The following is a 27,062-nucleotide window of genomic DNA, read 5'->3' as shown; positions in this document are numbered from 1 at the left end:
TTTGTGAGTGTCAACTATTTTCAGTTTCAGTTTTGTGGACAACTGCTTAGAAGAAGCCATGGGGCTGATTGCTGGGGTAAGGTCAGATGACTCTGGGTATTTAAAACCTTAAGATTGACATCACCTGGTCTTTCCAGACAATGATTGAGAACAATCCATGACACTGTCAGGTCTCAGCTTTCCAAAGAGGGCGGTGCATGCTATAAACTCTGCAGGGTGCCCAAACTTTTGCAGACGCGATTTTTTGGTTTTCTGTTACTATGAAAGTGTAAATTATGGAAATAAAATCTAACTTTTTGTGACATATTATACAAATGTCTAATCTGCCTTTGAAGCCTTTGGGAGATTTTTCCATCTTTTCTTGGCTTCTTTATGCACGTAAATACAAATTTTTACCTGGGGTGCCAGAACTTTCCAGCCCCACTGTATATGTAGGTCTATGTGCACTGTGGGGTGTTTGAATAGGTGTGACAATTAATTCGTTTCCTCCCAGGGGTCAACAGCTGCACCAAAAGTGTTGGTATTCGACAGCTGGAGTATTTTAGAGAAGGAATGTGGGGGTTTAGTGTGTGTTTATGTTATAGGGGGTCCTTATAAATCCATATACATCAGTTAAATATAGTGAGATGCCATTGATGGAGAAGTATCAGATCATATATAAATAAATGTACACCAAAGATGCACAAAAGCCATAAAATGTCATCTGTTTTCCTCAAACAATGGAATTTAAAGAGGTTAGAGAAGAAAAATACAGTTGCCAATAGCTACATTAGGTACTATAAATTGAAACTACACCATTAGAATGTGACTGTCAAATGTGAATGTAAATTGGAGTTTTATACATTTTTACTTCTGTGCCTGGGTTTTTTGGCAGCACATTGAAGACTATGAAATGTGGTTAGTGCTGTGTGTCAATGCTGCCATCTAGAGTCTAATTGTAAACAAGACAACACACTCCTCACAAGTCTAATAAAAACTTTCAACACATTAACTCAACTCATGTTCAGAACTGTCCAAACGGTGATTAACAACCAAACAAATCGTGAGCGTGATTAAAGAGAAAAGGCTCCGCCACCCATCCACTTTGGTCCTTGACACAAGATTTTGATTCTCTTCACAGACGTGTGAGCTGTGGTTTGGCAGGGTCCAGTTTAGCAGTGCCAATTCATCAGGAAGGTTGCTTACTATTTTTTCTTACAGAGGGAATAGAGAAGTTCAATCTGCTCAGCATATCCGAACCCTGGCCTGTGGGGAAAGGAAATAACAGCCATGTTAAAACTGCCCCTGCCTCATAAGGACATCCATCAATTATTGAAAACATAACTCACTCTTCTCCATTATACTCCTATTTTGTAATTAAATTAAGATATCCAATGTAAAGACCATATCTAACCATTGTAAACAAACAAACCCCTCGTCTGTGCCGTTATCTCACCGTCCTGGTGTCTCCAGTATCAGAGGGATGTTGTCCAGTCTGGGCTCATTGACAATGTCTTGGAAAGCAGAGATTCCGATGTGACCTTTACCAATGTCTTCATGGCGATCGAGGTGGCAGCCTAGTTTACCTGCAAAAAAGGAAAATGAAAAGTCCGAAAGCACAGTAAGAGCTTACAAAGCAGAGTTGAATTCCTAACCGTCAATGTTTGTCCAACTCAATGAACTCATCTATCTTATGTCTATGTATGTATGTATGTATGTATGTATGTATGTATGTATGTATGTATGTATGTATGTATGTATGTATGTATGTGATACAGTATTTGTGTGAGAAAGTCCTGGCTGTACCTTTGGAGTCATTGAGATGGACGGCTTTAAGATAGTGGAGCCCCACTTCCTGATCAAACTCATCAAGCATGGCCTTCACTCCTCCCTCTACAGCCACATCATATCCTACCAAGACATGAAACAACACTTAAGCATTATTATTTGTTTAAGGTTTAGATAAGCTTAAATATAAAGCAGATTATAGGTTTATACCGTGAAACATTTTTTAATTTCCCCTTGATTTTGTGGGACAAAGAGATCAACGTCAGCTTTCACTCACCTGCTGCGTAGGCATGGCAGGTATCCAGACACACTCCTACTCTGGTCTGGTCTCTCACTTTGTCTATGATGCTCTTTAGCTCAGAGAACTTTCCACCCACCGTACTGCCCTGACCACTCATGTTCTCCAACACTGACCAATTGGGAGGCAAAAGAAAAGAAAGAGGTGTCAGTACAACACACACACACACACATTCAACTCAAATACTTCCCCCAAACTGCTACAACACCTGATACACATCCAAAATTGGGTTTAGCTGACATTGTTCATTCCTAAAGCACAGCCTGGGGCCAGTTGTGCTACTGCCTCACTGTTTTGCAGGCACTCTACTGCAGTGTATTCTTGTCACACAAGTGGCATTTGGGGTGTGCAAGTCAAAAGGACTGTGGTCATTGTTATGAATCACAAATAATGCAAAACCGGTGTCAAGCTTGCAGTCAGTTCTCAATATTGTAAGTTGCGTATTAGTCTGATGTCAAATGGTTTTGTATGACACGGTGACGGGCCTAATATTTTTTGATAATTGTCTTGTGGTAGTGAAATATAAATGGGTTCAATAACATTATAAAGTCCAATTTTCAAATACTCAAAGCATTGTCTTGCAGTTAGTTCCTATTTCAGTGACGCTCATAATGTTCTCTGCTTGACAACAGATGCAGATAAAAATCACTAGGGCTCGTTAGGGCTGTAGTTTGTTACCCTGGAAATCCAGAGTTCTTGCTAAAGCACAATTTGAATTCTCTCAGTGAGTTACTTTGGCATTGAGTCAAGCTGCTCATTAACTATGCCCTTGTAGCCGAGCTGCACCAATCACATCAGAGTATCTGATATAGGCGGCCTAGAGGCGAGCTAAACAGATGACGATAGTTTAATCTACCAGTTAGCTACACTGGTAGCTAAGCATATGGAGCTCTGGATACGTCAGCCTGTGTGTTGTTCTGATTGGCCGTAGTGTTATCCAATAGCATGCAGTGAGATTTTTTAATGCACGCTTGGTGCCGCCCCTTGAGATGGCCAAGTTTCATTACTCAATTGCAGACCCTTAATCTTTTAGATTTGGGTCTGGATATCCAGGCTAGTATTTCGTAGTGTTACAAGGCAAATTCTTCCTTAACTGTCAGTGGGTCAGTGTTGGTGAGGTTCTCTACTGTTGATCTTTGCTAAAGCAGTTTTCATGCGTTTAGCATATGTCATTGTGGATTTCTGACTTATTTCCCTCGCTAAGTGACCCTTTTGCAGTTTTTGTAGTTGATGCACTAGCCCCAGGGACTTTCTGGCCTCATTATCTTGAAGTTCCTGTCTTTCTTGGAAAATAAGTTTTTATAAAAGTTACTATAAGACCTTTTTTAAAGCTGACACACACTGCTACTTCAACTGAATAGCCTTGTTGGGAGTATGTGCCTCTGTAATAATGGTTTATAGTAGTTTATCCATGAATTTCAAAAGGCATCAATCTCAAACAAAGCAAAATGGTATTTAAAAAAAAGTCTAAAAAATATCACCAAAAAAAAGCTTATTTTGTTTAGCCCCTGTACCTGTAACCACAGCAGGTGTTTGCTGGTGAGCATGATTAATAGATCCTGCTATCTTCTCCACACACTGCTCAGTGGTGATGGAGCCCAGGGAAGAACCAGGGTGGAAGTTGTAGAGGTTGAGGCCCAGGAGGCTGCAGCGGCTGAGCTCGTCCACCAGCAGGGCCTGGCTCTTCTCAAACACATCTGGGTACAACATGGTGCACAAAACAGAAGACGTTGTCAAAGAAAAGTGGAGACACGGTTGAAAAGATAAAATAACCAAACAAAAAAAGACCAGGTAACTGATTTAGTTTGAGGGCGCAGGGGATGGTTTGAAACATCCACCGGTTTCTGACAAACCCTCTTTAGGAGATCCACAGTTCATCAGGTAGGACCCATGAGGCAGGATGTGAGCTGGGTCATACTCCTGTAGAGAACATTGCTCCCGAAACTTGGCTGCAGCTGTGTGGTCCAGTGCAGGCCTCTTCCATGACCGTTGGGAGCCCAGAAACAGAGCGAAACTGCTGCCACCCATCTCTGTGCAGGACCCCACTGCTTTCCATATCCCACCTGGTGACAAAGACACAGCACAAGACATATTGAGAGCGTGCATATCTGTATTTTAATTACTCAAGGAGAGTTAAATAAGATCGCATTACCTTGAATTCCAACATGAGCTCCAATGTATTTGTTATTACAGCGGTTCTTTCTCCTCCCGTCTCCTCTCTCCTCAACCTCCATCTCCTTGCCCTCTCTCTGCTTTTCTCCTCCCAAAGCCTCCTCGGATCTCCTTTTCCTTGCTCTTCGCTTTTTCGGACCCATGCTATCAACAGATAGTTTGGAGCGGCGCTAATGAATATGCAAAATTCCAAAAATTGCTCTTATGACTTTTGTGGCAAACTTAAAGTTTGCATTTGAGAGGGATGTTAACCTACGAAGCATGAACAGTGGCGATAAGCTTGACTGTCAAAAGTTTATGGAGGTCAAAATGCATCTTTTATGCATCCATCCCAGCCAGCCAGTCAGAGGGCTTCCACGCAGCTGCCACAGGCTGGCCATTGGAGACGCTTCATGCTGAGCAGCAAAATGGCCGCCCGTCAACCGACTGACTACACAGCGCTTTGAAATTTAAATTCTTCTGCACATTAGCTAGGGTTTACACTATTACAGTGTTAGTACTTATTTACAACCAGTAGCTTATTGCGTGTGTATTTTCTTCATCTGCCACTTACTTGACTGTTCGCTCAGGCGTCGCTGTTCTTGTAGCCTCGACGAATGCCTCAAAAAGCTAAAAAAAATCGCACTAAAGCACTTTAGCTAAGCTAGTTAGCACGCTAGCATTTCTTCATATGTGATTCCAGAGGTGAGTAACGTTTGCTGGAGATGTTATAACCATTTATCAGCGTTGTAACATGTCATCATTTGTATGCATGCAAAATAACTGCAATGTATTTGTTATTGAAATGTCATTCTACTGCGCTTGCTAGCTAACTCTGTTAGCCTGGCTACTTGTAGCTTCTGTCAGTAGTTAGCTAGCTAGGTAACTTAGCTTACTTAACGTTAGGTACGCTAGTAACGTTCGGTAGCATTAGCTAGCACTGCTGGTTGTGGATTAGCAGTGGTAGATATCTGCCTCAATGCTTGGGCTGTACACAGAACAGAGTAGTTAACGTTACCTAGCTTACGTTGGTTGAAAGCTGGTTGATCTCGCTAACAGTAACTTAGTAACATAATCTGCGCGCTGTTTATATTATAAAGCATGAGCCAAACCACACCTTAATATTAGCCATCGACGACATATATTACCAGCAGCTGCTGTTAAAGTTGTCGTCATATAATTAACGTTACAGGAATGAAGGTGGTTGGATATATAGCTACGCTAACCCGGTTATGCACGGTCCAGTTTAAGCGACTTTAATCACCTGTGTGTCTTCCATTTTTAGCATAAGAAAGCTCAGATCTTCTAACTTATTTAGCTAGTTAATGTTGTAGCAAAATGTGGATGAGCTTGTGATAACGTCGAGAGGACAACACATGCATGGTAACGTTAGCTGGTGTACTTTACATCCGTGATTTGAGGAGCTGAGTGTAGATCTGACAGCGTGTAATAACATAAACAGGTCTGGCTTTCTGATGCACCAGGCCTGAGATCAGAAATGCTTCAGGAAGGATGTCGGGTTCGTTGTCTGTGAATCAAGAAATCCTGCCTGCTGGAACTGTTATGGCACTGAGCAAAAACGAAACCAACTAAAAACAGATACCGTCAGGGCCTAGCAATTCAGTAAGTTTATGCATTTAAACCGTCTGTTTTCTTCTAGGTTTTTCAACATTGTAATGAGTTTGGATATCCTGTGGAATTTCGGTTAATGCAATATTATAATATACTGATGTGTTAAATGTGTGCTTCCTTGCTACAGTACAGAGTACACAGTAGAGTAACAACATTTTCTAAGTGTATTATTGTTAAAGTAAAATTATCAGTGAATCATGCTTTTATCGTTTTGGTCATCATATATACAGTATTAATGGTTTTCTTCAGAAAACAATCAAATAATAATTTTCTGTGACGTATGGCTGGGCAATATATGGATATTTAATCATGAAATGATGCTAGATATCGTCTTAGATTTTGAATATCAAGATATGGTACAAGTGTTGTCTATTTCAGTAAAGTGATGTAATTTTACCACACTGTTCTTGTTGTTATATTATTTGCTCTTACCAACTTAGTCATTATATCCATACTATTGATGATTATTTATCAAAACAATGCACCATTATTTAACCCTCTAATATTGTTTTAATACTGATATAGAGATATTTAGTAAAATATATTGAGTTTCTGCATATTGCCCAGCCCTACTATAAAGCATCATCTAATTCTAAAATAGCACTACAGTTTATCAATATTTATTCATGTTAAGGTATCTAATCATCAATATTTTGTTAGTTGAATTTGTCTATGTCAGCCTGCTCCACATTCTTATGTTGGACATCGTAATGAAAATGCAGTATTTGGTGTTATAGTTTTGCATGTTTCTTGTCTCACAGCTGTTACAGAGCCTTAATCTGAAAGATTTGCTCACACCCCATTTTATAAAACTTCAGCTGGTCACTTGTAATGGTTTCCATAGCTATGGACAGACTCAGTCAGTCTGCTGACGCAATTAGTTGGCTGACTAAATCAAGCTCTTTGTAAAACGTCTAAATTGGTTAAAACTAGGGCTGGGCAATAAACTGGTTTTGTGAAATGAGACTAGATAACGTATGCCATAGGTGTTGTCTTCCTGCTTTTAAAGACTTCATTACAGTTACGTGATCAGCTTACGGTATTTTGCATGCATATCATAGGGAGAATTGCTTGTTTGTTGTCCAGCAGTATTCTTAGCTCTAGCACCTGATGGCTGCTTTATCCAATCAAGTATGCAGTCCATTGTCGCTTACACACATGGATGGAGGCTCACGTGGCCATGAGCCACAGTGCCACTGTTATGTTGTCTTTTTCCCTTGATTCTTGCTGCAGTCATCATTAACTATTGGTCAGTGTTTTTAGAGCAGTGATTTGCTTTATAGTTAAAAGCCACTGGCTATACAAAGGAGGCACTCAGTGATTTTAAAATGGTGACTGTGTGACTACATTTCTGGATACTTTTCTTTTTCCTCTAGAAGAAAGGAGTATCTGGACAGGAGCAGTAGTTCATGGAAGACAAGAAAAGGAAAAAAGACGACAAAAGGAAAAGGGAAGCCTCTCAGAAGGTGAGCATATTTAAAGTTACTTGCAAGCTCCTTCATATGGGTTGGACACCATTCAACAACAGCTCTGTGTTCAACAGCAGTTTGAGCTTTTAAAACAGCCTTAAATGTTCTTATAAACCTCCTATTTCTGTTTATTTGTGGTTGTAATTTTTGGGGTGAGTTAGGAATACACTGTAATTTAAACCTCTATTTCGGACCGTTTTACATAAAAATATTGTGATTCCATTACACTCACAAATTAACTTATCTTGGATATACCATGTGCATAATTAAACCCTGATGTGCTTATGAACTTTTAAAAACTTAACATAACTTGACTAACATCAGGCATACACCAACAACACTTATGTGTATGTGTGTGTGTGTGGGGGGGGGTTTCAAGTCAAAAATAAAAGTAACGTTACTAGAAAACGAGTGTAGTTTTTTATTTTTAGCATCTATAACAACTACGGTCAAAAACATTGTGCCAAAATATGAACAGTAACGTTGCTGTCAATGGGCTTATTTGCTAGTGGTAGCTACCGACTGTTACCTTGAAACCATCCAGAAAATAGACGGTACAGGAGGGAGGTTACCTGAAACCGTTGATTTAACATCACCGCTCATTTTACACATAGTGTAACAACAAAACGCTGAGTGAAGTAGATAAGACGGCTATGCCGAGTTGTGTAATTACGACTTTATGACTTTTCATAAACTGCTAATGGAGCGGCGGTGTACTTAGTGGAAATCCTGTTGTGCATCTGCCCTATTTCTGATACCATGGCTACAGAAATTTTACCGTGGCGGGCCGCTATCAACAAAGAAGAAACACTGGATCTCATTCACATCCCTACTAACTGATTTTTGGACCTCCACCCCATACAGTAAAACTGCACATTTTAGAGTGGCCTTTTATTGCGGCCAGTCTAAGGCACACCTGTGCAATAATCATGCTGTCTCATCAGCATCTTGATATGCCACAACTGTGAGGTGGATGAATTATTGTGGCAAGGGAGAAGTCCTCACTAACACAGATTTGGACAGAGTTTTGTGTGCATAGTAAAAGTCTTAGATATTTGAGTTTAGCTCATGAAAAATGAGGGGGGGGGGCTGTGCTTGTTAAAAGAATGATTTCATAACTGTTTCTTCTCATCATTTTAGGTCTCAGAACCAAAAAACAAAGGTAAGAAGCACATTGATAAATGTGTGTATGTTCTTTTTCTGTCTTTTTACATTTATCTTTTATTTTTAAGTTGTAATGTTATTACTAATTGTCTTATGTTATATTTGCATGTTGCAGTTTAAAAAAAAAAAAGTCTAAGATAAATGCAAAACATCTGTATCAGGGAATTCTTTTTTAGCATCTTACCCTCTGATCTGATTCATACCAAAATATAGTTAGTGCTTACATTTACAGAAAACGAATTGCGTGCTGTTCTCATTATTTAACCAAGATGTACTTAGATTATGATTAATTTCATCCCCTCCGTTTTTCTCCCTGCCTTGCTCATCATGCAGTGCCAGACTTGACCAAGCCGGCATCTTCCCAGTCTCCTGTCAATCAGAGCAGCTCTGCCTCCCCCAGCCCTGGACCCACCCCCTCTGCCTCCCCATCCCCAGCCACCTTGGGCCCTGGCAGTGCTGCCACCCCGTCACAGGGCGGCAACAATGCCAAGCGCCTGGTGGTGGCCAACGGACAGCCCACCTCCACCACCATTTCTTCCTCCACCGCTGGCGCCCTCAGTGCTTCCGGAAACGGCAGTACAAGTAGCGGAGGCGGTGCCCAGGCGCCTCAGCAGCAACCGCGCTACATGCCGAGAGAAGTGCCACCGCGATTCCGCTGCCAGCAGGACCATAAAGTGCTACTGAAGAGGGGTCAGCCACCATTGTCCTCCATGCTGCTGGGAGGAGGAGGGGATGGTCCCAATGCAAACATGGCTGCTGTCTCAGGTAAGTGTTAGAAATGATGTAGGCGACATTAAGAACTGATCCATTATATGTAAAAATTTTGAAAATTTATTTTTTCCCTTTGACCTCTAAAGTTTCTCTCTCGGGATTTGCTTTTTCAGATCCTAGTGCAGCTGCCTCCTCATTGACCCTCACCTCATCATCAGTTGCTGCTTCTACTACTACTTCTAATTATGCAAATTCCATGTGGGGGGCGAGCTCAGGCAGCCAGGCCTCCTCTCAGGGCAGGGAGAAGGTGATTGTTGATGGCAACGACCTGGAGGAATGGCCTAGCATCGCTGGCAGTGATGGAGTAGGAGCTTCTTTCACCGGGGCTGGAGGGGGCAGCAGCAACAACGGAATGCCTGTGAACAGCATCAGTGCCTCTGGCAACCAATCCTCACCCACTTCCTCGTTCTCTTTGCCCAATGAATGTATGCAGTCGTCCAACGGTGTGGCGTGGGGGATGGCTACCTCCCAGGGTCATCTTGGAGGAGGGAATGCGGTAGCTGCAGCTGGGCCTCTGCTACAACAGCCCTCCTCACTTTCCAAAGCCTCCGCTGTGCCAGGGAGCCATGACGCCAGTGGCCCCGTGGAAGGCAGCAGTGGGATTCCAGGTGCCAACTTCAATCCAAATGCCAACCCTTCGGCCTGGCCTGCCCTGGTGCAGCAGGATGGGTCCGCTAGTGCAGGGGAAGGAGGTCCATCCTCCTTCCATCCCCAGTCTGCCAACAACTCCGCTTCCCTGGGGCTGGGAGGCGCGGCAGTCGGGGTACTGGGGGGTCACCCACCTTTATCTGTGAATCAATCAAGCACCCATCAGCGACAACTTCACCAAATGCAATCACGAGACAGAGAGATGGGAGGGGGGAAATGGGACAACGAATCAGCGGGACCAAAAATCGCAGGGGGGGAAGGAATTGGGGGAGGAATGGACCGTGGTGTTGGAGGAGGTGAGATGAGTGTGGGAGACCACAGCCTCACCTCCTCATGGAGAGGCCAGTCTTCTTACCCTGCAGCTAACTCCAAAACGGGTGCCTCAAGAACTGATGGATGGGAGGGTGGAGCAGGTGGCACAGGGGGATTTGGAGCTGCTGAAGGAGATAATGGGACATCTGGTTGGGGGTATCCAAGTTCCACTACTGGGGTTAATGCTTGGGGCAGTGCTGGAACTGGGGCAAACAGTAGTCAAACCTCTGGGGTATCTCAGGGAGGGTGGGGGTCATCAGGAGTAGGAGGGGAGAGAGGGGTTTCCGGTGTTGACTGGGGTGGGAGCTCTACCAGTACTGGTGGAGCTAATCCAGGAGGTGATGGAATTGGTGGAGCTTGCAGCAGTAACAGCAGCAGTAGTGGGGGCAGCACAGCTGGCAACCCCCCTGCCACCTCCTCCTCTTCCTCAACAGCCACAACTACGACCAGAGCTTGGGACAATCAAAAGGGGGAGAGTGAAACAGGGGAATGGGGTGGGGGAGTAGACAGACAGGGAGCACAGGGAGGATCCTCATCCAGTGGTGGAAATTCCAGAAATGGGAGCAGATCTAACAGTAGTCACAGTCGTCCTCCTCCTCGCTCTGCACCTAATGCTGAAGCTGCCTTACAGAACCTGCTTAGCCGGACTGATTTGGACCCTCGGGTCCTGTCCAACACAGGCTGGGGCCAAACACAGATCCGACAAAACACAACCTGGGAATTTGAAGAACACGGAGGACAGATTAAAGGGGGGTCATCCTCAACTACATTGAAACATGCATCTTCTCTTGGTGGTTCTTCTCAGTATTCTGGAGGACCTAGAACTCTAATGACTGATTCTATGGGTCCAGGGGTCAATCCTTCCCTGGCTCCATCTGCTGGGTCCCCCGGAGAGGGCTGGGAAAGCAGCAGCAACAGTAGCAGTAGCGGGGCCTCTCTATCTGGGAGAGCCCCACCACTGTCAGGCCCCAACATGAGGAATCTTGGCGTTTCACAATCTGGGCCAGTGAACACAACGGGACCTGGTATAGGTTCAGGGGCAATGCCAGGGCATAGCCAGCAGGGGAAGGCTACAAGCTGGGGTGGAGGAGGGATTGGGGCTGGGGATGGTCAGCAGGCCAAGGGCTGGGGTAATGAGGAATGGAGAGACGGTAGTAGAGGTGGAAATGGAGGAGGATGGGATGATCTTGGGCAACAGGGAGACTCAGTGAGCGGAGGCTGGGTAGGAAATAAGGAGGAGAAAGGGACAGGGGGGTGGAAAGAAATGGGAGGGAATGGAGGAGGGAGTGGCTGGGGATCAGGACAAAAGGCTGGGGCAGGTAGGGATTGGGGAGAGCAACAATCTAAATCAAATAGTGGAGGAGGGGGATGGGAGAATGAGAGGAAGAATGGAGGAGGAAACTCAGGTGGGGAATCAGGTGCGGGTAGTTGGGGGAGCTGGGATGATGGTGCTCCTCGGAGAACGTGGGGAGCAGGGGGCACAGGGGGAGGAGGGAGTGGAGGAGGGGGGGTGGGTGTTGCTGGGGGCATGGGGTCCAAACCCCATCAAAGTTGGAGTGGAGGAAACAAACTGCACCAGATGCCAAACAGCCAGCCGGGCACCATCACAGGCCCACCGGCACAACTGCAACAATCTCAGCCCCGCAATCAGCATCCACAGCGACAGCAAGCATTGGACCAAGGGGCTATGCAAGGGGGCGGGGGGAGGAAACCTATCTCTCAAGCCCAGAATCAGAACCAAAGCTCAGGCTGGACCTCAGGGCCTGTCCCTGGTGGCTCCATAGGGGGTGGAAGTAGTTCTGAACCCAGCGGCTGGGAGGAACCCTCACCGCAGTCTATAAGCAGGAAAAACGAGATAGATGATGGAACATCAGCATGGGGAGACCCAACCCATTACAACTACAAGCCGGTCAACCTGTGGGATAAGAACAGCGCCCCTGCTGGGCAGCAGCCGCATGACCAGCCTCAGCCTCAGGCTCAACAACAGCAACCACAGGCACCTCCAATACCGCAGCAGTCTAGCAGGCAGGCGGCAGGGCTAGGAGGTAACCGAGACTTCAACACTGGCCATGGACCTGGAAAAACTTCAGCTATAGGTAAGACACAACAAACTGTGAACTTGACCATAGTACAAGGATTTTGACATTATCATAAAGAAATAAATTAGTTAATTTGAATTTAGTTTTTTATTCTTGAAGGGGAACTATTATTATTATTATTATTATTATTATTATTATTATTATTATTATTATAAAGCATTTTAAGTTCATACCAGGGCTGCACGAATAATCTAATTTCAATCGCGATGTCTCTCGTGATTACATAACCTTCAAAAAATTTGCAATTTGAGGAGACAATTAATTTAATTAGAATTTGAACTTTTATTTAATTTTCTAAAATATTAAGTTATTTAAAAAAGTAATGCACATTTTTGTTTATTTATTTCTTATGCTTGTTTGACTTTGCATTTTAAAGACAAAAATACACATTTCAAAATTGTATTAGCTTATTTTCTGTATTTTCCTTGATAATTAATTGAACTCATGAAACCATTATATCATAATTGCAGCATTGTCAATCGCAGTGTTACTTTTCCTCTAAATCATGCAGCCCTAGTTCACGCACGTATTTTGTGTTTCTACTAGAACGCATGTTCTCCTACTGCCCACGGTTGCACCTGATTTTACCCTTTGTATAAGAGTCTCTGTTGGAGCGCCTGTCTCTTTAAGCCCCCTCCTGAAAATGCCCAGTCCTCTGATTGGTCAGCTTTCTGTATCCACGCTCCTGTTATTGCTGTCTCCGTACAGTCGGTGGCTTCAACGGAATATACAGCAGGACTTTGTACCGTGCAAACACCAATAAAGGCTTTTAAACCCAATACTATCCAACCGGATGGGTTTCAGCAGTTATGTGAACATATTGGAAAGAAATTAACAACAGAAGATTACAGCTTCTCTGGTGTTACAAAGTCAGCTACAATGCTTGTGGCAATTAACACTGCAGTAACGTTAGTCCTAAAAAAAAAATGCTTCTGTACCCTGCCTGGTGCAGATGACCAATCATAGCAACCCAGTAGAAAAAAACGTTCAAAGAGGAGCATTCAGAACATTGTGAAATCTGACATTGAAAATAAGGAAAAGGCTGAATGTGTAACGGCATTTTTCCATTTAAAAGTAATCTGAAGGGTTTTTTCTGCATAGAGAAAGTTTTGGTGCCCCCCAAAGAGGTTTTAGCCAGCGGCAAAGGAAGCGACAATACGAGCGCCAATACATCTGATTTTCAGCAGCCGGTCTGCCTCTCATCCACAGTCACTACTGTACACATGCGACTGGCGCTGATGTGACTGGATCTGAATGCTCCGCTGTATAGCTCTAATGGTATCTCCGTTTACAGAGTCAGACTGTATCCAGACTCTCCCGGTGACCATGGTTCTCTGGGGACTGGCGGCACAGTGAAAACCGCTGCTGATTTTTTTTAAACATAAATTAGGCCATTTCTACCATATATTTGTGCCTAAAATGTATTAGAAATGAGGTCTGATGCTGACCCCAGATCCCCTTCTTCTTATGTAGCCCCATCCAAAGCCCATTCTGAGCAAGGAGAAACACTGATGTGTGATTTGGAGGTTGTTTCTAAATCAGCTGATACAGTTTGGCAGCTCAAGACAAATTTTCTTTACGGGCTCCCACAGAAGTTAAGAACTAAAAAATGCATTACTACAAATCCATTGGTTACAGGAAAGGTTGATCTGCTGTTTATAAATTAGCATGGAGGTTTAGAGTATCAAAACAAAAACTGCTGAGATAAAAAAAAAAAAAATTTCTTTCAATGAATATTCTCTGGGTAATACTGTGAGAGAAGATGCTTTGATTTTGATTTGCATTGTGGGTCAGTGCCAAGCCAACAACCTGTCAAAAAAGTACATGTGAGGGAGAGAGTAGCCATAGCCTTTTTTTGCTAACCCCCCCTGTAAACGTGCACAAACTGACATGAGTACGGAAAACAAAACACTACTCAGCCTGTGTGTGCAGAGTCTAGACATTGGACTTTAATTGAAGAGAAACAATTGTGTCCTTACATAAAGGGTCTCCATCACTTTGCTCCATCTTAACCTGTGTTGTCCATGTGTGTCTGCAGGTCCATCAGGTTGGAGTGGCGCTTCTCCAACTAGTCCTTCAGTAGACAATGGCACGGCAGCTTGGGGAAAGACTACTGATGCCCCTACTGGCTGGGGAGAGCCTGATGATGCTGGAGGGAAAACAACAGGCTGGGGAAACCCTTCTCCCATCCCCACCAAATCCGGTTTGAAAATCTAATAATGTGGTGAAAACATCTTGAAATGAATTTGAATCAAATCACATCTGGTATCAACTGGATGTTTGACAGCGGTGGGTAAATAAACTTGCGTGATGTCATGTGAACCGGATTTTTCGGTTGCCTAGGTTATATCACTCCACCGCTGCTGTAGCCTGTTTTACCAACTACAGGGAACAAAGTACAACTAGCAAATACTGTTGACTTGCGCTAGCTTAGCACCAGCGAACTCTGCAACTGGAAGGACTTGATGAAAGTGTTAAACTGTCTCCAATGATTAAAAAAAAACACACTGGCTAACTTGGAAATAGGGTCTTATGTCCAAAATTCTGAACCACCCCTTTTACCTAAATATGTTTGATGCATTGCATTTGTGACAATAGCATGCTTAATAACCCATTAGTAAAAAACAGAAATGGATTTGCATTTCAGATCTGTTAATTTCTTTTTCACAGTTTTTTCACACTCTTTTCTTCACCTACAGGTTCAAAGTCTATGCAAGATGGCTGGGGGGACAAAGAGGGCTCGGTGGCTGCCTCGCGTCACTCAAGCTGGGAGGAGGAGGAGGAGGGAGGCGGCGGTGGCGGCATGTGGAACAGCGCCGGCTCCCAGGGAAGCGGCTCGTCTTGGGGACAGGGAAGCAATGGGGGCTGGGGACAGAACCCCACTGGGAAAAAGCCCAGCAACAAGGTGGGTGGTGAAAATAAATCTTGATAAGGGAAAAGCATAAAAAAATGTAAGATACAACAACAACAACAACAACAAAGACACAACACTTTGGGTCTTGCAACCTTCATGTGTGTAAATAATTCTTAAAGGGATAATTCAGTTTTTAGAATTATGAAGTATAGTCCAATTAAGGCATGGATGTATTTTATGGCAATATTTAGCCACTATTCTATCTCATAGACACAAGATGAACTAGAAGTGGAAGGTAGCTGATTTTGTGAATTTGACCCACTCTTGGAAAAAAGGAAAAATATCTTCCACTGGTTTTGTATGGCAAGATTATTGTATTAAGTCTAACTTATAATTGATATGTTAAACCCCTTGTAGAACTGGTGAAATGATTGTCTGCCAACTTTGTTTTTGTCTCTAAGGGTCCATTGAAAGCTGGTGGGGGAGACTCGTGGATGAGCCCCATCAACAGACAGTTCTCCAGCATGGGGCTGCTGGTAAGACATAAAAATGTCATCGCCTTTTAGTGTTGTTGTGGCAGGGAAACATCAAAACCTTCCTTTTTACCAGATGCTTTGTTTTGTAGCCGCCAAGGCTATATTCATTAACAAAATAACAATAACTAGGTGGGAAAAACATTGACTGAAATAAAAATAAAAACAAGGTATTACAACATAGGATAACTAACTAAAATTGTAATGTCTGATTACAAAACTAACTAAAATAAAATTATCGATCAATTTCCTTAGTTTTCTTCTTTGTCAATGTTTTTCATAGAGCAAATAACGTTATATCTTTCAGAGATGACGTTTCCGACCATAGACCTGTAGTAGGGTGGTAAAATATGTGGAACATTTATTAAAGGGGAACTATGCACTTTTTTTTTTTTTAGCTTAATTTACCTTAACTGAACAGCTTCGGAGTCTTTGGAATTACTTTTTTTGTGTTGAATGGTGGTCATCTCGCTCCCCCTTGCGCCTGTAAGCGGAAAAAAACATCCTTGCGACTTTTGTCCGGCGAGTCACCGGCTTCAACGTCACGAAGGATCGCATGATATCACGTCTCGCAATGTAACAAATTGCTTCACAGCACAGACACAAGTAAACATCGGAGCTGCCAAATATCCATTATATTATAAGGTGTAGGGGGAGCTCTATAGAGAAACTATGAGCAAAACGCGAGAAAATAGAAAAGAAATGGCCAAAACTGCATAGCGTGCCTTTAAAGGGAAGAATTCCAGAAGCGCACACAGGGAGGCTATTCTAGCTTACCTTAACAAGGTAAAGAAGAACGCAAAGCCCCCTTAACCCGAAACAGAAGCTAACCTCGGTACAGGTTGTTTCTTTCATAGCGTGTTTAACATGATCATTTCCTCAAAAGATTGTTGCTAGCATTATTGTATGAAACCCAAAAACCTACGATGTGAAAGTATTGACACATCGTAGGTTTTTGGGTTTGGTACACGTCAAGTTTGCCACTTTGCACGAACCAAAGTTTAAAACACCTGTTGATGTGTGTCTTCTTTAGTCTATTGGCTATTTAGGTTTTTTCCTGGCACACGTCTTACACATTTTGCACTTACTGCTTTGTCTTGTGTAGATTGTTTACATATATGTGCTCATCATATGTACATTTTATGTGCTTGTGTTATTGTTGAATACATTGTGAATACATATTTCTAAAGTTGTATGTTTTTTGTTGAGTTATTATTACACAATACTGACCTTTTTGGATCTTGCCCCTGACAAATAACCCATATTACAAAAAGACTAAAACTAATAAAAACTAAACTAAAACTAAGCATTTTCAAAAAATTAAAACTTGACTAGCAAACCAGCTTTAAAAACTAAATAGAACTAAACAAATTTTTTTCCAAACAAATTAAAAATAAAAACTAATGAAAAATGCTAAACTATAATAACTTTGGTACCCACACACTTATTAGCTAAAATATGCGTTGATATGTGTTTGACAGGTTGGTTATTTCCACATGACAATGATGTTAATAATTATAATTTTGGCCTTTTCTGCCGGTCAGAATGATGATCCCAGTGGCCCAAACATTGACCTGGCTCCAGGTTCTCTCCAGGAGAAGAAGATGGATGTGGAGAAAAGAGGCATGGGAATGGGGATGAACGATTACAATGTAGACATGAGGAAGGGAGGAGGAAGAGGAGGAGGAGGAGGGGGGATGGCTTATCGTCCATCTGGTTCCAAAGAGGCAGCACCTGGGGATGCTGGGTCCTACTATGAAAAGGTAATGTCTCCCTGCCACCTTTTGGCCTTTTTCTTGTCTTTCTATGTCTTCTTTATGTCTAGATAACAGTTTGTCCTTTCCTATTATTCTTTATTTTCTCTTGTGATTCTACCTTTTCTTCCCGGTCTTCCCCATTCCTCCATGTCGCACTTCCCCTCCCCGCCCCCTCCTCCTTCACCACCACTCAAATTGGTCTTCCATTGGCTGTCACTGTGACAGACCTTACCTTTGACCAATCAGGATTGGTGCCTTGGGGAGGAGGGTCCTTGTTCTCTGTACTCACCACCCACTGTCTACAAGCCCCATTCCCTCTTCAACCACACTATCCCCTTTAGACAAGTAAGATAACTACGCCTCTTGTTTCTGTCCTACCATTTCTTACATTAGATTCTTGTAGTTTTAAATGTGTGTGAAAAATAATCACACAATTATACCCCCAAATTGTCCTGCTCCAGTTTGTTATGTTCTGTGTAATCTGTATGTTTTTCATGTATTTGTCTGCACTTTTATGGCCCCTCTAAGGTTTCATTTTCCATTTTCAATCACAGGGCAGTCACAGTATCTTTGGCAGTAGCGGAGGGATGGCTCAGTCAAGACACCAGCCAAATGTCCCACCCATAAACCAGTCCCCAGGGATACGAGCGCAAGTGCCTCATCAGTTCCTGTCACCTCAGGTACTAATGTTTTTGCTTTTATTCTGTGATCAGTATTCCCAGCTTCCCAGCTGTCTACATGTTTTTATTGTCTACACCTAGCATTGACACAGGAAGTATGTGGGTTGACTGTCAGTGTGTTATTCAGCGTTGGTTGTGAAGCAAGTCGTCTTCACAGTTTATTTTTGCTCCTTCTTAACCGTCAACTAGACATGTCCACCTCTACATTCATGCTTGTATGAGTCATTTCTATGACTCTTCTTGTTATGATAAGCTGGTAACCCCTATTTTGTAGGAAAATGCAATGTAGACATCTGCTTTTGACATTTATATCTTCATGCAAATTACATATATTCATTTATAAGATGAGATCTTGCAGTGAGGCCGGTGGGGAAACAGTTATTATATTCTGTAAATAGGCTCCAATGTGGGATCAACACACTCCATCAGATCATGCAAGGGGTTGATTTCGTACCTTAACTCGTCTTCGTGCTGTAAATCTTCTGACATAGTTTGCAATGGTCTGATTCTTGTGTATGAGCTTACACAATGTGCTCTGCTGGGAGTGTGCATTGTGTCTATTTGTCAGTGCGGCCCCTAGAGTGCAAAATCTCTCTTCAGGACAACATTTATTATGTTCCCCTGCTTACTTCTAAAGGATAAAAAGTGAAATGCATGTCTTTTTTTAGCAATTAAATCATTTCCATTCACTCACTTGAGTCAAGGCACTTATTCACAACAGTTAATGAGAACATAAAAGAGAATCATTGTTAATTGGGGAGAAGCATTAAGCTAATATAGTTGCTAGTGGTTACAGCACCAAAGCGTTTCTGTGGTAACAGGTGTGCCTTCCTGCCGTTGTGTCTGTCTCCAGGTGCAAGGCTCTGTGCTGAAGCAGATGCCCCCTCCCAGCGGGAGTGTGGGGGGGGTTGGCGGCGTGGGAGGAGTGGCTGGAGTCGGGGGAGGTGTGTTCCCTCCACAGCTGTCCCCACAGCACATCGCCATGCTGAGCAGCATCTATCCACCTCACATCCAGTTTCAGCTGGTAAGAAGCAGCACTATATATCTCTGACAGTTCCATCATAGATCTGCTGAGTCTGGACATCAATGGAGAAATGATGTGAACATTTCTCTGTCCTGCTCAGTTTGAACGTTTCTGCAAAAAATGTATGCAGGATAGAGACATTTTTCATACTTTTCACATTTGATTGCACATTGTAGAACAATTTGTTGTATATACAGTAAATATCAACAAATTGTGATTTAACTCCCTCTGCAACTCACATTTTCACCCTCAAAATACATTAAATCATATAAACTAATTAGGTGAAAAATATTTATTTTGGAAATCAAAACAGTGTAGTAACCCTGTCACCATCAAATTCAAAAGTTTCTGATACAAATGTATTTTCATGAAAAAAATGTTTTCGCTACAGCTCTGACAGCCAAATATTTAGATATCAGCCAGTGGAGCCAGCTCTACGTAGTACTCAGTTGATACATTGGTTTGTCAATGCTAAGCTTTCAAATTGCTCCTCCTACCACTCCTCCTAGTTTCTTTTTCTGTTACGTTCTGTCTGTGTTTGTTCAGGCTTGTCAACTCCTCCTCCAGCAGCAGCAACAGCAGCAGCCGCAACAGCAGCAACAGCAGCAGCTACTGCAAAACCAGAGGAAGTTCACGCCAAACGTGCGGCAGCAGGCTGACCCTCAACAGGTACACATAAACTACCATAAATGTATCGTTTTACAAATGTAGACAGAAATTCAGCCCGGAAAAGAAATTACATTATTTCACTTGGAGGAGAATAATTGCTATGCCAGTGTGCCACATTTTATTTTTAAATTCAGACTTCAAACAAATAGGATAAATAAAAAATACATTTTCAAAAAGAAAATGTCCATCATCTCCTACTTGAAAAGGTTTGCCAAATGCCTCACATCTGAGGCAATGCTAAACATCTGTTCACTGTCAACACGAAGCACGACATTCATTCTATTTTGTTGTTTACGCCTCCTCGTGTCACTTGTGCTTTAAGTACTGCAAAAAGCAGGTTTGTTATCTGTTTTACATATCTCAAAATACCTCTACACAGCCTACATGTTGAAAGTTTAGGTTGCTGGCGCTCATGCTATGTTCACTGTTGTCATGAAATATTCATAGGTGCCTTCTTTGGTGGTCAGCCATCCGAGTTTTACTGGTTGTACTACTGCCACCTAACCATGGATGTATTTTCTTGTACCAAATGCATTACTGCAAAGTATTGTGATATCACCTATGGAGTGACCATCATGGATCATTCGCACCCTCAGCCCCCTGTTGGTTGATCTCACCAAGTTCCCTTCAGTTTTTCAGACAAATGGAACAACACTTGACATAGCGGCGGGGATTCCCCCGGTGGGAAGTGAACAAGGACATGTCAAACCACTAATGAAATGCAGCGTCACTTGACACTTCTTTACATCTTCTTCTCAGGTGATGACTCTTGTTTTTTCTTGTGTCTCCTCAGCTGGCCAGGATAATGGCGGTGCTCCAGCAGCAGAGGCAGCAGCAGCAGGTTGGGGGTTTAGGCGGCAGCTCCAAACTCTCCCCCTCCCACCACGGTGGAGGTGGCGGTCCCAAACTGCCCGGGGCGGATACCCTGCACCACCCAGGCCTGGCAGGTTCTGTGGCTGACCTGCACCAGAAAATTCTTGGACCGTATTCTGGTGAGTTTTTGTTCTTTGACCAGTTTTACCCGAACAGAGAGAGAAAAAAGAAGCTAAATCTCCACCTAACCCTTTACTCTATGTTAAAATAAAAAATAACCCTCTTCAACTTTCCCTCTGTTCCGTCTCTTCCTGTAAGCAGGGTTTGCTTCTGGTGTGAACCTCCCAGGTCTGGACCTGGGCGGCTCTTTAGTGGGGGGGCCTGGGGGCATGAAGGACCTAGGGATTCAGCAGTCCCGCTTCAAATGGATGATGGAAGGACACTCTTCTCCAGACACCTCCTCCCCCGAGAACGCATTCCACAAAAATGGTAAGATTGTGTTGTTGTTGTTGTTGTTGTGTTCCCATTGTGTTAATGGGATTAGCTGTGAAGTCACATATTAATGTCACATTAGTTGACCCATTTAATATCCAGTGATGTGAAATACATTATCATCACCTTCCAGGTCCTGTCCCGCCCATGAAGATGCCAGGGGGCTCACCCTACTCTCAGTATGACATAATGGTTGGAGACGGGCTGGGAGACAACTGGCACCGCACCCCTGGCAATAAGATGGGTACCAAGCCTACCCCCACGCCCAGCTGGCCGCCTGGTAAGTGCCAAGTCATAGTTAAAATTATAACCTGAGCTAGAGCATCCCACAAGGTTTAAAATAAGACAAAACAGAGAATAAATCATTTCTGTTTCAAAGAACAATTTGGGAATGTTCTCTCTACCTTTTTTAAAAACTAGCTTCAACAGACCACATGGGTGTTTCTCCTTTAGAGTTCCAGCCTGGTGTGCCCTGGAAGGGAATCGACCGTGTCGACCCTGATTCTGACCCTTACATGACCCCAGGGAGCATGATGGGAAACGCAGTGTCCCCTAACCTCAATGATACTGAGCACCAGTTGTTACAAGACAATACTGGTAAGCATTTTACAGCTCCACCGCCTCATTCTCTGTACCATAAAATGTGTCAACACACCATATCCAGGAGTTACTTAGTTTACCTTCTGTATTTTATTGTTTGTCTTCTGGTACCATTTCTAGCTTTGTTACACAAAGAAGGTTACAAGCTTTATTGTGTTTTTTTGTCTTCATAATTTTGCTTCTTTGTATTCTTTGTATGAAGATTTGACAAAATTGTTTTTAGCCAGTAAATAAGTCTCCATAAATATGAATTCAGTTTTTTTAATATTTGCCATTTTATCATGAATCAATGACTAATGCAGTTGGTCGGTGCCTTTGTTTGCAGATCCCACCCCTCCCCTCAACACCTTGCTGCCTTCACCTGGTGCCTGGCCCTACAGTGCCTCAGACAGTCCCCTCAACCACGCACACAACTCAGGTAACCCCACATTAACACTCAACATCTCATTTCTGAGCTGGTGTGTTGCTTTGCCCTGATTCCTAATTAGAGCTTAAACGATGGTTGGTTACTTAATTGATAACTCAACCGTCAAAGTAAATAACCGGTAACCATTGCTTATTCATTTGTAGTTATTTTTCAAACATAAATGTCAAAACATTGATTACTTCCAACTTCCAACAAATTGTGAGCTTTGGGCTTTAGGAATTTGTGATTGTGAGAAATTGTTATTTTTCACTATCCTCTGACATTTCATAGATCAAACAGTGAATCGATTGATTGAGAAAATAATCAGCAGATGAATTGCTAATGAAAATAATCGTAAGTCGCTGCCCTATTTCTGGTTGTCCTTCACATATATTCTGTCTTGATGTATTGTACATACTGAATGATAGAAGTCACAACCTACAGGACTTTTACTTGATATTTCAGCAATGTCATAATCTAAAGTCACTCACTTAAGACCCAATAACTTCTGGACCACATGCAACATCTCCAAAATGTGATTGAACAAGCTGGGGAATTGTAATGCTGGAAAAGTGTATGCTCAATGCAGTATTAAAAGTGAAAGTTTTTTGAATATGTCAAACAAGAGGACAGCTCTTTAGCTGCATGGGCATAACCGCATTCCATCTTATTAATTGTAAATTAGAAAAGCAGTCTTGGCCTTTTAACTTGTACTTGCGTCTCTGTCAAAGTTCTTCTTGATTGCAATGCTGGTTTTGCTACTTATTGGTATTATGTTTACCGGTGTACAACCCCTCCAGACCCTCATTTCATTTTTCTGTAACTACAGCAAAGTACATGGACTACAAGCCCAGCTGGCCCCCAGACCCCATTGGACACAAGTCCTGGAAAGCGGCTCGCAGCAGCCAGAACCAGCTGTCACAACTTTCCCGCCCACCTCCAGGACTAGCCAGTCAAAAACAGCCGCAGCCTTCTCCTTGGTCTGGCGGAGCTCCTCGATTGGCTGGCCGGAGCTGGGGCGGTGGCTCAAGCACCAATGGTAATGCCCATTGCATTTTTCATGTTGTTTTGGTTACAAGATTGCCTTTTGCTTATCCAGGCTCAGTGCACGTGCATCATTCATCTGATTTGAATGTACAGGAGATAAATCCACTTTCTCTGATTGCTTAGATACAACACCATGCTCTTTTGAACCAACATGTCCATTTATATTGGATTTGGAAGAATAGTCAAGCAGAAGAAGCAGCAGGGAATGTTATTAATCCTTTATTACATTTAAGAAGAGGGGAAAAACAGAGTGCAATTTTGTTCACAAGGAATGTGGAAAACTCACACTTTTTCCCCGTTTGTGCGCTTTCTCTCTCTCTTTTTTCTCTCTCTCTCTCTCTCTCTCTCTCTCTCTCTCTGTCTCTTCTCCCCAGCCTCAACATGGAGTGACGGCAGCTCTCGGGAAAGCTGCTGGTTGGTGCTCAGCAACCTCACACCACAGGTAAACACGGACATATTTTACAAAATCAAGTGCTGAAACATCTGCGGGGAAAATCGTTTTTTTGTTTTGTTTTTGTAACTATTTTAACATGCCAGGCTGGCTTGTTATCTCACTTCATGCATGCACTAATTATAAATGAGAAGTCACCAAAAGTCACCAATATTGCAATTTAATGTGCAATTATTTATAATATTTAGTCTTCATCAAAGACAAGCAATAAATCATTGTATAATATGTACAACACAAGATTAGATAGATTAAACAAACTGTTATTTCCTGGAGGCCAGGCCTGTATGTCAGGATGAAATAAGGTGATGCATGAATATATGTGAATGACATCTTTTATTTAACTACTTCAATCACAGTAGTATAACGAGCACTGAAGCCTGGTGGAAACATTAATATGAAAGACAGAAACAAATCACACAAACTAAAGTGTAGATTGCAGAAATATAAAAACAATTATGTTTACCACACTTAGTAGTATTTAGATTAGTTAATTCTTGTTTAATGTAATAATCACATGAAAACATGTGGATTGCAGCCCCTCCCCCTCATGAAGTTACGTGCCGTTTGCAACGTTGCACTTGCTCAGGGAGGCTGTCGTTGCGTTACTAGTAGTAGCATGCTGCTGGTGGTCTTGCTGTGGGATTAACTGCACTAATAAACCTGTAAAAACAATGCAGCCACACTGCTGTGAAAGCTCCATAAATGTAATTTATCAGAGTCTTGTCCTCTCTGCGACAGTCTCCTCCGCTCAATATCTTTATAACGGAGCTAGCTAGCTTATCGCTAATCAGAGCTAATTGTTGCTAACCAAGCCTTGAGTTCTCCGTGCCTGTATCCTTTAACTGCATGTGTGGACTTGAGCCCGAAAAAAGCCCTTTATTTTGTTAAAACGGCTGTAAAAGTTTTGAACTACATCTGCAAATGTAATTAATCGTTCAGCCCCACTAAACACGTCAATCTTCCATTGAAGTTCACCATGGTCCATCTTGTATATTCTTGCAGATTGATGGCTCTACTCTGAGGACCATCTGCATGCAGCACGGCCCTCTTCTGACCTTTCACCTTGGCCTGACCCAGGGCTCCGCTCTGATTCGCTACTGCTCCAAACAGGAGGCAGCCAAGGCCCAGAGCGCACTCCACATGTAAGACTCAGTTTGTTGTTTTGATGACATCTTTACAATATCACTCTTATATCTATATGGTAAATTTGTAACTGAAACCAGTAGCCTATAAAGCTCAATAATTAAAACATAACTAATTTGATTTACCTGTAAAAAAACAACAACAATCTGATAATGTAATTTTTAAACTTTGGTGACAAACACAACATAAAATGTTAATTATTGAGTGAGCCAATGGTGTGAAACTCCCAAATGGGCGTGGCCTTGTTTGAAATTGTTGGTCGTGTGGATGAATGAAAAGTTATATTTGTACAATTTATTATAATTTTTTTTCTAGAATAAAATATTTACACAGCTAAAAGACATCTAGAGTAAAAAAAAAATTGTTTTGTTTGGGCATTCACGTAGCTTATCTGTGTTGCAAGATATTGTGAGTTTGGTCCTATGGACAGAAACAGGTCTCAAACAGTTAATTTTGTCCTCATGTGTCTGTCTGGAAAATGGCACTTCTGTGTCCGAATGTTCAGGAGACATATGGCTTGTGATGAATGGGTTCGATATTTACTTTGGTGACTATGGGGCCAAAAAAAAACTGTGTTCACAATCACCTCTCCCACTGAAATCAATGCATCCGGGACCGTCTCTGGCCAGGGTAGTTGTTTCTCCGTTTCCAGTCTTTGTGCTAAGCTAGGCTAACCATCTGCCGATTTGGTTAAATATTTACCATACAAATATAAGAGTGGTATCAATCTTCTCATTTTAGCCAAGAAAGCAAATCTGTGTATTTCCCAAGATGTCAAACAATTTGGCACTGGGAGTTTAAGTCATTAACTGCTTTACCATTAGAATGTGGGCATGTTATCTTGTTACCAAAAACCTCAGTCAGTTCAAGCCTATTCCAAAATGATCTAATGTCATCGAGATCATTTATTATCACTCTATTCAATTATACAGTCTATTAAAAAATGGAAAGAAAGTTGTACTGGAGAAAACCACATGACAAGTTTTACAGTATAATTTACTGTAAACCCCGTAAGACTGACAGACTTTTTGTTTACATCAGGTGTGTTCTGGGTAACACTACCATCTTGGCGGAGTTTGTGAGCGAGGAGGATGTGGCTCGCTACATTGCACATTCCCAGGCAGGAGGAGCAGGCGGTGGAGGAACCACGGCCGGTTCCGCAGGCTCCGGCCCCACAGCATCCTCCGCAGTGGGGGCCAACGGTAACGGAGGGAGCTGTGAGAGGGGTGGAACAGGAAGCAGCAGTGGGGGAGGAGTAGAAGGAGGCTCCACAGCTGGCGGAGCGGGAAATGGAGGAGCCGGGCCTTCCAACTCCGGGTGGCAGAGTCTGGACAGCACAGGCAGCTCATCGGACCAGTCCTCCACCCAGGGGCCCGGGCTGGGCATCTTCGCCCAGTGGAGCAGCAATGGGACCGGGGTGGGCGGGGCTGGAGGTGTGGAGGCCGGAAGGCAGGGTCTGTGGGGGGGAATGGGTGGGATGAGCGGGGCAGGGTACCATAGCAGTAGCCTCTGGGGTTCCCCAGCACTTGAGGATCGTCACCAGATGGGCAGCCCCGCCTCGCTGCTGCCAGGGGACCTGCTGGGCGGGGGGGCTGACTCCATCTGAGGGGCCGAGTGACACACACATTTTACACCCAACTTGTAATACATGTCACACTCTGTATTTATTTACTTGTAGAGATGACATGGGTCAAAGCTACTTTGTTCACCCAACGCTCAACATTCATACTACACACAGGCTACATGCAGTACATGCACACATTATTTTTACACATACACATTAAACTGCTTAACTTTAAATGAAGACAACAGTAAAACTTGAACTGGATTAAAAGGTGAAATCCATTAAACTCTTTAGGACCCAACTGGATAGCTCTTTGTCTTTCTACTGCAAATCCCACCATCTGCATTCAGACCCGATCACTCAGGCATGCACTGTAGACAGGCTCAGCCAGAGTCGTACATGTCAACAAGTTTAGCTTTTGCTGTTTTTAGTGTGCCACAACTTACTTCTTTTGTATGACTATTTAATGGTTGAATCTCGAAATTCAGACTTGCAGTCTGAGCCCTCTTGACCTGGCTGGCGTACTTCTAAGTTCTCATGTTCGGAAGTTTGAGAGTGGGGAAGGATCTGGAGTTTGAAGAAAATTTGGGACAACGCCACACTACAGAGTCAAATGGACGATCAGCAACCTTTTGAGATCTGGGAAAAGAGAGTGTTTTTAGAAGGTACAAACACCTCTACAAAAATATGTCTTCAACATGGGACCCAGGGTAAAAAA

General features: G+C 42.9%; 2 protein-coding genes across 8 annotated transcripts; one reads left to right on the top strand and one right to left on the bottom strand.

The window, feature by feature from the left end:
* Positions 1-991: 991 nt before the first annotated feature.
* si:ch211-141o9.10 (probable endonuclease 4) lies at positions 992-5,041 on the bottom strand. Of its 2 annotated transcripts, XM_034859528.1 has the most exons (8): positions 4,791-5,041; positions 4,218-4,381; positions 3,919-4,128; positions 3,580-3,762; positions 2,045-2,176; positions 1,786-1,890; positions 1,436-1,565; positions 992-1,245 (listed from the first exon to the last, which is right to left on the bottom strand). In XM_034859528.1, exons 2-8 carry the CDS (start codon positions 4,378-4,380, stop codon positions 1,185-1,187), a joined length of 984 nt encoding a protein of 327 aa, XP_034715419.1. In that variant the 5' UTR covers position 4,381; positions 4,791-5,041; the 3' UTR covers positions 992-1,184. The 2 variants fall into 2 exon arrangements, with proteins under 2 accessions (XP_034715419.1, XP_034715420.1); XM_034859529.1 differs by lacking the exons at positions 2,045-2,176; positions 4,791-5,041 and having other exon boundaries at positions 4,218-4,627.
* Positions 4,670-27,062, top strand: tnrc6b (trinucleotide repeat containing adaptor 6B). 6 transcript variants are annotated; one of them, XM_034859519.1, is made up of 22 exons: positions 4,670-4,921; positions 7,225-7,314; positions 8,458-8,479; positions 8,815-9,246; positions 9,366-12,308; positions 14,350-14,514; positions 15,011-15,216; positions 15,627-15,701; positions 17,243-17,461; positions 17,681-17,800; positions 18,010-18,135; positions 18,989-19,159; positions 19,706-19,828; positions 20,622-20,820; positions 20,960-21,130; positions 21,267-21,413; positions 21,587-21,730; positions 22,059-22,151; positions 22,969-23,178; positions 23,561-23,628; positions 24,640-24,779; positions 25,822-27,062. In XM_034859519.1, exons 2-22 carry the CDS (start codon positions 7,258-7,260, stop codon positions 26,384-26,386), a joined length of 6,396 nt encoding a protein of 2,131 aa, XP_034715410.1. In that variant the 5' UTR covers positions 4,670-4,921; positions 7,225-7,257; the 3' UTR covers positions 26,387-27,062. The 6 variants fall into 6 exon arrangements, with proteins under 6 accessions (XP_034715410.1, XP_034715412.1, XP_034715413.1 ...); XM_034859521.1 differs by having other exon boundaries at positions 4,674-4,921; positions 7,228-7,314; XM_034859522.1 differs by lacking the exon at positions 4,670-4,921 and adding an exon at positions 5,703-5,839 and having other exon boundaries at positions 20,963-21,130.

The sequence above is a fragment of the Etheostoma cragini genome, chromosome 21 (genome assembly GCF_013103735.1).
Source record: "Etheostoma cragini isolate CJK2018 chromosome 21, CSU_Ecrag_1.0, whole genome shotgun sequence".
NCBI lineage: Eukaryota > Metazoa > Chordata > Actinopteri > Perciformes > Percidae > Etheostoma > Etheostoma cragini.
The sequence above is the reverse complement of the archived record's forward strand: the minus strand, read 5'-3'. Positions and strand labels throughout refer to the sequence as shown.

Coding starts and splice junctions, on each gene's coding strand:
- si:ch211-141o9.10 (XM_034859528.1), bottom strand. CDS start 4,380: ATGGGTCCGAAAAAGCGAAGAGCAAGGAAAAGGAGATCCGAGGAGGCT. Junction 2,177..3,579: donor AACACCTGCTGTGGTTACAG/GTACAGGGGCTA, acceptor CCAATTGGTCAG/TGTTGGAGAACATGAGTGGT. Junction 1,246..1,435: donor ATACTGGAGACACCAGGACG/GTGAGATAACGG, acceptor CTTTCCCCACAG/GCCAGGGTTCGGATATGCTG.
- tnrc6b (XM_034859519.1), top strand. CDS start 7,258: ATGGAAGACAAGAAAAGGAAAAAAGACGACAAAAGGAAAAGGGAAGCC. Junction 19,829..20,621: donor AGCAGGCTGACCCTCAACAG/GTACACATAAAC, acceptor GTGTCTCCTCAG/CTGGCCAGGATAATGGCGGT. Junction 23,179..23,560: donor CGGTGGCTCAAGCACCAATG/GTAATGCCCATT, acceptor TCTTCTCCCCAG/CCTCAACATGGAGTGACGGC.